The sequence below is a fragment of the Squalius cephalus genome, assembly GCF_949319135.1.
Source record: "Squalius cephalus genome assembly, chromosome: 17".
NCBI classification, from domain to species: Eukaryota; Metazoa; Chordata; class Actinopteri; order Cypriniformes; family Leuciscidae; genus Squalius; species Squalius cephalus.
Window position 1 is genome coordinate 25,011,941 of NC_137138.1, and position 10,380 is coordinate 25,022,320.

General features: G+C 36.5%; 1 protein-coding gene across 1 annotated transcript; it reads right to left on the minus strand.

Annotated features, from left to right (window-relative positions):
- Nucleotides 1-1,736: 1,736 nt before the first annotated feature.
- On the minus strand, nt 1,737-9,971 carry cnot8 (CCR4-NOT transcription complex, subunit 8). Its single transcript, XM_079846979.1, has 7 exons — nt 9,760-9,971; nt 8,865-9,058; nt 7,875-8,068; nt 5,742-5,903; nt 2,806-2,950; nt 2,623-2,733; nt 1,737-2,538 (listed from the first exon to the last, which is right to left on the minus strand). The coding sequence occupies exons 2-7, from the start codon at nt 8,979-8,981 to the stop codon at nt 2,410-2,412; spliced, it is 858 nt and encodes a 285-aa protein (XP_079703105.1). The 5' UTR covers nt 8,982-9,058; nt 9,760-9,971; the 3' UTR covers nt 1,737-2,409.
- Nucleotides 9,972-10,380: the final 409 nt, after the last annotated feature.

Below are 10,380 nucleotides of genomic sequence, written 5' to 3' on the forward strand. Positions count from 1 at the left end.
CCGAACCCCGTTGACTTAAAATATTTATTTGAAGCACCCCCTAATATTTTAAATTAATATTTCAATAATTTAACACATTTGCATGTTTGATGTCAGTTGTCACATGACATGCGGATAAACAAATTGTCTTTTTGTGTGTAGTTTTTTCTCTTTTAAAATTCTTTTGACACTTTTGTGATACATTTATTTACAAAATATATATATTTTAATCAATATTAAGTCAAGTTTAAAAAGTGTAAATGTTAAATCATAACGAAACAAGTAGCGACAAACCTTTTTTTTCTCCGTATTGTGATATACATCCGAATGAAACAACGAAAAAGGAAAAAATAGTAGTTCGGGACTTGGTTTTATCCTTCAGTTGTTGATTGGCTGGAGGCGGATCTGAATGCGAGCTTGTAAGAAAGGGGCGGGTTTAATTAGCATAGTTTAGCATACATGATACATCATCATAGAGAAGTCTGATGCTAAAAAAAAAAATGCATGGATGAATCATAAAAAAAAAATATGCATGTAGGGCTATTTTATCGATAATCGCCTTTAGAATATCACAATATCTGATTATATCGTATAAGTTACTTGATGGCAACGTTAACATAGGAATAAAAAAATATCAAATAAAGATGTGTAAGAACAAATGTACAAAAGGATAAATGATGTTCGATAGGGAACACATCTCCAAAGCATATAAACAGCATTACACAGACACAAGTTGCCATTAAAGCAGTCAGTGCCGAACAGGCAAATAAAACACAGATTACGCTAAAGTTACAAAAGTTATTCTGTCAAGTTCAGTGATTGATTTTCTTAGGTTAACATTAATGCTGGCAGCAGGTATAGCTGTCAATGTACAGATCCAATGGGCCTATACTGTTCTTCTTTCTCAAATGTTTACGTTCACTTAAGACAAAACTGTTTACGAGGATATTTTTGACGTGTGTATTTTTGACCTGTGCACTATATGAAGTGCAGCACAGAAAACAGCCCGCATGCAGAACTCTTTGGCGCTTGAATATCAAGTTTTGGAATTGATTTTCTAATCTATTCCCAATCCTATTAACGAACTAGCGACCTGTATAATACAGGTCCTGTAATTAAAACTAAAATTAAGCCTTCCAACTTTAAAGGAATGTTTCACCCAAAAATGATCTGGTTATTTACTCACCCCAAGACTATGCATGTGACTTTCTTTTCTCAGCTGAAGAGAAATTAAGGTTTCGAAATGAATGTTTTCATGTAAGTGAATGGTGCCGAACATAGACCATTTTTGACGGTCCACAATTTAATATTTATACGGCTTCAAAGGGCTCCACCTGACGAATAAAGGTCATTAACGCAACCATAAGTCGTTTTCAAAACAAAACTTTTAACTAGAGGTTTTTTTTATATATATAATAAAGTATATGAATAATGCAGTGCTAAATGATGATCGTAAACGTTTTTTCTTAAAATGACTGATCGTTTTGCTAGAGAACACCCTTATATTTGTCAGCTGGGGTAGTGAGGACCCCTTTGAAGCCCAGTCAAAAACGGTCTATGTTGGGCACCATTCACCGGCGTTAAATGGAGAAAAAAATCCTCCAATGTTTTCCTCTAAAACCTTCATTTCTCTTCAGCTGAAGAAAGAAATCTTAGATCAAGTCATTTAAATTTTGGGGTGAATTATTCCTTTAAAAGGCTGTAAACAAAGGGTCAGTTTTCAGTACACATGCCTTGTAATTGGACATGACACCACTGTGGCGATAGAAAACATTTTAATACACAACTGCCTCGAACAACAGATACAATAAAAACACGTACCACAAACAGTCGAGATCGTGTGACGAACAAATTTAAAACTGTTACATAGGACCAGTGGACTCGTGTTCTCAAAGATGCCCCAAACCTCAATCTAAAATGTATTTATTACATGAAAAATGCTTAAAGATAGCAATTTCTTTTGAAAGTTTCGATTTTAATATACATACATGCTGGCTTATTTTAAAAACACAACCCCAAAGTCACGTGTTCCAACGTTGAGAAGGCATTTCCTCTCATCTCAGTGATGATTCAATCTCGAGCCTTTCCAGAAAATATCAAAACATTTCTAAAAAGGACTGAGCATATTAAAATGCCTGGAGTCTCGTAAGCAGTAAGATACACAAGCGCTGGTCCCATGCTTAAAACGATGGTGTTTTTAATACTGTAAAACAAAAGATAAAATTTTCAAAAAAGCAGCCGATGGGAAGAACAGGAGCACATCTAGAGTCCTGGAACGTCGTGGTGTGATGGACTACAGAGCAGAACAGAATCGGAGATTAGCTTGGTTGCATGTCCCAATGTCCCTTTAGAATGCATGAATCATCTGAAATCATCTTTGTAAAGAACAATGCTGGGATTAAAACAAGTGCGTCATCCACTTGATTTTAGTCAGTGCTTGTTGTTGGCTTCCTCCTGCGAGGAATTGGAGATTCCGTTCTGACTTTGAGTGGAACCGGATCCCAGGCCATAGAGTCGCCCACAGTACTTGGCATCGTCGATGTTGTCTTCAAAAAACAGCTGAGGAAATAAAACACGACAGCGGAATTAATGATCAGCTGAGACTCCCAGCATCAGCTATGGGATCGTTTAGAAAATATGAACCTCTTTCATGCGGAAGAAAGCCATTCCAGTGAGCAGCGAGTCTGAGCCGGCCTGATGCTGCCTGCCGATCCTTTTTAGCTCCAGCTGGTCCGCGACCTCCTGAAGTCCACCCTAAACAGAGCAAAACTCACTGATCATCTTGAACAATGACAATCACAACACGGGTTACAGCACTTGACATACCTTAAGGTTTTTGCAGCTCTTCATAAGATATTTGACGTCGTAAATGGCCGGGAAGAAAAGGTTTAAGATCTGAAAGAACTCGTGCTCCTCTTCTGGCAGCCGGGTGTCTGTGAGGAGCTTCACCAGGTATCCAAAATCATAGCCACTAATGAGGACAGAAAACACATAAAAAAACCTTTAGATGTCACTAGGGACCAGATTTACTCAACAGGGCAAATTAGCGTGAGAGCGAATTCCCCAAAACGCACAGATGTCTACTGATCTGCTGATGAGCAAATTAAAGAACACAGACGCAGCCGGATCATTTCCATAATGACCGACGCAATCTAACAAGAGCAGCGCAAATTAGCGTCTGGTTTAAAGACATGCTTAAATAATGGAGCAAATACCATATGTAAATCACCTTGCGTGATTCATTTAAATACTCTCATCCCATGTTGCGTCTGAAAGGGAAACTCTTATAAACACATATGCAATATGGTGAGCTGCAAAAATAACCCCATTCACCCCTTTATGTGTCTTTAGTATCCGGACAGTAGTTTCACGCCAAAAGAGGGTTTGCGCTGGAAAGCTGTTAGTAAATCTGTCCCTAGATGTGCCATTCAACAAGTCATGTTTTTTTTAATCATCTGAAACGCGCTGTGACGTATTCCAAAGCAATTTGTACAATGCAATTATGTCAAGTGTGCAAAATTTGATCAAAGCGCACACATTTGGATTTGCTGAATGAGCAGTTTATTTTATAGCACATTTTCAGCACGCCGGTAGTTTTGGTTTAAATTAATAAATTAATTTAGACTTGGTGTTTTTAATATAAGTTTATGATGAATGTCACCCTAATTTGTTTTGCACTTGTATTTCTGTTCGGAATACCATTACATTTCAAGGATTTGTTTTGGTGTGAGGGAAAGTAAAATACATGTTTGTTCTATTTACTGGTATTTTACATTATTTCTGAATGTAATAAAAAAAGTGTCACTTGTACACCGATGTGACTTATCTGTGTTTTTTTCTCTCAGTAATGCAATATTGACCTGGTTCGTATTATCTTTCGCCCTGTCGGTGGACTGTTTTAGCCAGAATAAACTGCAAAATGGAACAATGGACTTGATGACTCTAAAATCATCATGTGTAAAAAGTGACTCTACTACTACATGTGTGCTCATCTTAATATTTTCAAAAACATTTTTAAATAATTTACCTTAAAGTTTTTACATAAATATTCTGAATTATTCATTCATTCATCTTTCGTCCTCTGAATGCAATCTAACCTGCTGCCATCTGTCATTGGTGTTGGTCACTTTAAGACCAAATGCGCAGATCTAATAAACTGATACGCATCCGACCCGTTTACATTCACTGAAGATATAAACAACTGTCAAATAAACACAAGGTTTTCATAAACAGTTTAAGCGTAATAAGACACAACTCGCACTCCCGTCACAGGCTTTTAGTGTGCACGCGCTATGGCTGTTCTGCTTATGTCGGAACAACGTGCGAAGAAACAGTTTAACTCTTTTGACACATAAGAGGTCATTGTGCTAAAACAATGTCCTCAAAACTTCCTCGGTTAGTACAAAAACAGCTTTTATTGCTCAGAAAACTACTCGATTTTAATCATTCGCGCAGGCATCACGCTTATATGCGGAAAATTCCCTCAAACATTTATTTTTGCTTCAGCGTTTATGGGGTTAATGCGTTGGATTATCGGAAGCACTTAGATCTAAACCATCACAAAAGCAGCGTTCTCTAAGCCATTCACTGAAATCCTGAATAAAAGCTTCAGTGAGCGACATCTTCTGTTTTGTCATCAGTAAGACAAGCTTCATTTTATTTAAAACACTAAAACACTTATAAATGACAATGTATATGTTTTTCACTTTATAGAATAGGATGAACTATGAATAGACTTTAAGAACGACAGCATTACAAACAATGGCACATTCATTCATAATTACACAAATCACCCCAAGTCATTATTTTTCAATTATAACTGTGGTAACTCAGTACTTACATTTGCCACAACCAAGACTTATAAAGCTTATGTAAAATGCATAAATGTTTCACACTGTTGGCAAATGTTTCAACTATGTAACAAGATCTTTTTTTCAACATGAAACACGTGTAATGGCGGGGACCTTGGAAATGATTTCTAATATGCAAAACTGTTACCCAATCATAGCAGTGGGCGTTTACTTCCAAGTCTTGAATGTCTCAAAATCCGTCTGTTTGACGCGACTAATCGATAATCAAATTCGTTGACGATTATTTTCATTACCTACAACAATCGATTTTATCGATTAGTTGTTGCAGCCCTGAGTGGACCCCAGAGAACATTATAAAACTAAAAAAAAGAAATGCAGTTTATTACCCCTTTAACTTTTGTGATAGCAAAGAACGTCAATGTCACGTGTGTTGCTAAACATGTGATGTGAATGTTGGACAGTGTGTGTTGGGACGGCGGTGCCAGAACTGCAACTGATAGAATGTGTGCTTTAGCACGATAGCTACAGTACTTTTTTGCACCTCAAATTTGACCCAAAAAAGCAGTGAAGCATTTTTGTTAAGAAATAATACAGGTGAAACTCAAAATTAGAATATCGTGCAAAAGTTATAATTTTGATGATTATGGCTTACAGCTTATGAAAACCCCAAATTCAAAATCTCAGAAAATTAGAATATTACATGAAATCAATAAAAAAAAAGATTTTAAATACAGAAATGTCAGCCCTCTGAAAAGTAAAATCATGCATATGTATATAGTTATATATACTAAATATATTAGTTTCACCTTTTAATTTGAATTACTGAAATACATGAACTTTTGCACGATATTCGAATTTTTCGAGTCTCACCTGCAATTGTCATTATATGTATAAATGTTTAATAAATTGACAGATTGGAGTCCGGCAGAGATTGAAGGATTTTTCTATTACCTGTGAAAGGAGAGCCACTTGACATTTTCACACAGCACCAGGCCTGACGTCATCAGGAGCTCTGCGAAGTAGAGTGTGTCGATGCCCTCCTCCTCGTGCTTCTTAAACTGCAGCCCAGAGTTCTGGAGGAGATCTATGGAGTCCTGGGAGTACATGTCCTCTCTGCAAAACACAGGGCCAAACAACACCAACATTACCATTACTGGCTCAGGCTAACTCTGTAAAACACTCTGGCCTTGTTTACTCCTGGTATTAAGATGCGTTTTGGTCGTTCTTATCACAACCAGACGAAGGAGACACGTTCCTGTTCACACCTGGTGTGTTAATCTGTCTATTTTGTCCACTTTCAACCACTTCTGTCCTGATTTCTTCAAGGGGAGGGTTTATGAGTGGGAAATTTGTGTTTTTTCAGATCTTTTGATCAAATAAGCTTGCGCAATTTATATGTGAACACAACAGGAAACGATGGAAAAACATACGGAGAGCAGCAGCCTTCATTTCTGCTCTGACAGCCGCAAGACCAGCCGAACACTGTGAGTGCGTGTTAGAAATCAGGAATGAACCAAGGAATGTCTCCATCCGACTAGTGTTGCACGATATACCGGTACTAGAAAGGTATCGCGATACCCTGCTTTTAAAAACGATACTATATTAACTTTTATTAGTACCAGTACTTTAAGAGTGACAGTACTCTAAATAATAAGAGCAGTATTTCTTAATTTGCGTAGCTGTGTGACAGCTGGAGTCAGGACGTGTACATTCACTAAACAACGGAGGCAGAACAGTAAAATATATACGCGCAGCACTTGACAAAGAAACTTGCATATATGAAAAAATAAAGCGCGGGACGTGCTCGCGCTGCCGGGCTCAGACCTGAAGCGCGCACACGCCGTTCAGACAGCATACGATCGCGACTTCAGTTCTCTTTCGCGGATTATTAGGTTTGAATAGTCAAAATGATATGTAAAAACGCACGTCCTGGCGAGTATTCACGTAAACACAGTCGGGTATGTCTTTAGTGAACGTAAACCGTTTGTAAAAAAAAAATCGTATATGTTCCAATGTATTGGATACGTGCAGGTCTTAAAGGGCCGGACCGGCAGCGTAATATTCTGTGTGATTAATGTTAATCCAACAACAAAAGAAAATAGACAGTCACCCAATGCTTGACTGAATAAATTTAATCTATTTATTAAGAATCAGTCTAGAGTTAATTTCTAGAGTGAAGACCTTATTTTTTCAGCTACAGAAGGTCTATTTACCTTTCAAAAAATAAATTAAGCACTGTTTATTTTGCTCGGCTCTTATAGCCTAGTATTTGTCATATTGTTTGTAATTTGCTTTTTTGCTTATTTTTAACAACAAAGATACAATTCAATTAAATATCTATATTATAATTATAAAATTAAATATTAAATGACTCGTATCATGAAATAAGATTTTGGTCATCCCAACCTGTTCAGAGTTGTGAAAGGTTTGTAAATGTTAGCATGATTGATAATGTGATTGTTTCAAACATCTCGGTAAGGACGTTCACACTGACATGTAATTATTATTATTATTATTTTTAATAAAGGGGAGGGAATGGTCATAAAGCAGGGCAGGAACATTCTGGTCATGTGAGTTTTTAGCTTTTTAAAATTAATTTATAAAATAATGATTTGTAAGTTCTGTCATATTTTTCAATTACTTTTACTGTTTTAGTTTTTTTGCCGTGGTATCGATATCGAGGTATTTTGGCCTGGTATCGTATCGAAGTCATAATTTTGGTATCGTGACAACACTACATCCAACAGAGTTTAAATCCCTCCAGGCTAGCGCGCTTCCCATTATGTTTACGCATTAGGTCAATATGCAGAGAGGACGTTTTTTGTGGCTGTTTGAACACATTCGACGACATGAGCGTTTACACTACGAAAGCAATCCGGTCGAACTGATTTTCGACTCCCTCTGGAAGTGGTCGAAAGTGGACAAGCTCAAAGTTTTAGACCCCGTTTACACCAGTATTTAGCGTCGTCCACTTGTGATCCGATCGACCAAAACGCATCTTAATACCAGGTGTAAACAAGGCCTCTGACACAAATATCAACATAAGAGATGAGAAGGGTTAAGCAAGTAATGCTGGACACCTACGTCAGATTGAACTTGAAGTTGAACTGCCATGTTGTGGTTCCAGGCGGGTAGTCTCCATCTTCATTCATAAACGTCAAACCCAGCTGGATGATTTTTAAAAGGTCCACGTTGCACCTCAGGAGCTGGTACTGATAGTCAACAGTACTGCGAAACTCTCCAATGGGACGAACCACAACACCAGGAAACTCTGTGTCCTGAGGATCCAAAGCACAAATATGGTAAAGCTGAATTTTCAGCATCATTACTCCAGTCTTCAGTGTCACATGATCCTTCAGAAATCATTCTAATATGCTGATTTGATGCTCAAGAAACATTTCCGGTTTTGCTGCTATATATTTTTTGTTGAAACTTTGATGCACTACTATTCAAAAGTTTGGGATACTTTTTTTTTTTTTGTAAAGAAAATGCGTTTTATCAAGGATGCATTAAATTAATCAAACGTGACAGTAAAAGCATTTATAATGTTACAAAAGATTTCTATTGCAAATACATGCTGTTCTTTTGAACTTTTTCTTCATCAAAGAATGTATCATGGTTTCCACAAAAATATTAAGTTTTCAAATCTGAAAATAAGAAGCATTATTAATAATTGAGCACCAATAATAATAATTGAGCATCAAATCAGCATATTAGAATGATTTCTGAAGGATCATGTGACTGAAGACTGGAGTAATGATGCTGAAAATTCAGCTTTGCATCACAGGAATAAAATACATTTAAATAGTTATTTTAAATTGTAATAATATCTTACAATATTACTGTTTTTAATATATTTCTGATTGATAAATAAATGTAACATTGGTGAGCAGAAGAAACCAAGAATCTTACCAACCCCAAACTGTTAAATAGTAGTGTATATTAACAAAAATGTTCTATTTGACCGGTAACGTTGTCTCAATTATCATTTTAAAGTTATTATAGGACATTTTCCCACATCATTAGTGGATGGAATAGCAAGCAACACAGGCACACACACAGGCACACACACACCATGGCGATGTAGTTGTAGTTTTGAATGATCTGTCGGATCTTCCTCATCTCCTCCTCCACATTGCTGGCCCAGACCTCACAGATAATTTGACTGGTATCTGCAAGTGCGGCTGGCATGATGATGGTGATGATGAAGGTCGAGGAACTGATCGAGTATCCCAGCGATCCTGAAGCTCTCACACGCAAAAGAAACTCTGCCAGGAAGAGCAATTGAGTTATCATGGCATTAATTATGATTCATCACTCATGAGCAAGGAAATATTTTTTTTTAAATTACATGATTATTAATGAAAGACTGATGAATATTAATAAGTTTGTTAACTCAATCAAATGACTACTCTAGCAACTAGAATCTTCCATTTGAATCTTATCAGGGAATACATATTTAATTGACTTTCATAGTGGACATACGACTGAAGTAAGTTAGGTGAATATTAAATGAAATGTATTAGTGAATATTAACATGCACAACGTTTCCAGACCCAAACAAACTACTAGCAAACTCGGTTATCATTTATTCAAAATGTAACGCTCATAGGCGTGGAAATACTAAAATAACCATATAACAATATATTAATTAAATATTCACTAACATTAACGTCTTAAACCTAATCTAGATAACTTAACTCTAACCATTCACAGCCTAGTATCTAATAGCAATTTTTTTTAAAGATTAATTTGATTTTACATCTTATTTGTTCATTAAAGACGTTTTTAAAAAAAATAACAACCATGAATTTGGTGCAAGGGTTTGATATTAGCATAAAACGCTAGCTTCTGTTAGTCTGCTGCCGCCAAACACGCTGACAAACAACATTTCCATTCTAGCCAGAGTATGAGACGCTACTAAACAAATATCATACGGAGTAACACAACGTTTCAGACGACTATTTACCTGGCAGGTTGTTAGGTGTTCTTCAGCGTAGATGTAGAAGCCGCTGTGCAGCTAGCAGTAGCAGCGACTCTAAACACACAGCGCGCTGCTTCCGGTCCAGCGGGATTGTGGGAAAATACCCGCCAAAACTATAGCCTTTCAGTCGTTGGCAGTGGGAAAAAACACAGCCACAAATTGATTTATATTAAATATTTTGTATATCCTAAATACACACACGCACGATAGATATAAAGTTTGGATTTTTTTTTACATAGTAATATATTGTATTCTTTACATTTACATAGTTTAAATGTTTTAAAGCGACAGTTCACCCAAAAACGAAAATTCGATCAATTACTTGGGCTCAAGTTGTTTCAAACCTGTTTGAGTTTCTTTCTTCTGTTGACCATAAAATATATTTTAAAGAATGATGGTAACCAGACATTTCACGGCATTGACTTCCATGGTATTTGTCTGGTTACCAACATTCTTTAATATCTTCTTTTGTGTTCAACAGAAGAAAGAAACTCATACAGGTTTCGAGTAAATTATGACACGTTTCATTTTTGTGTGAACTGTCCCTTTAAATTAAACTTTGAACCTGGATATATAATGTAAGATGTTGTGTGAGAGTTTGTCGTT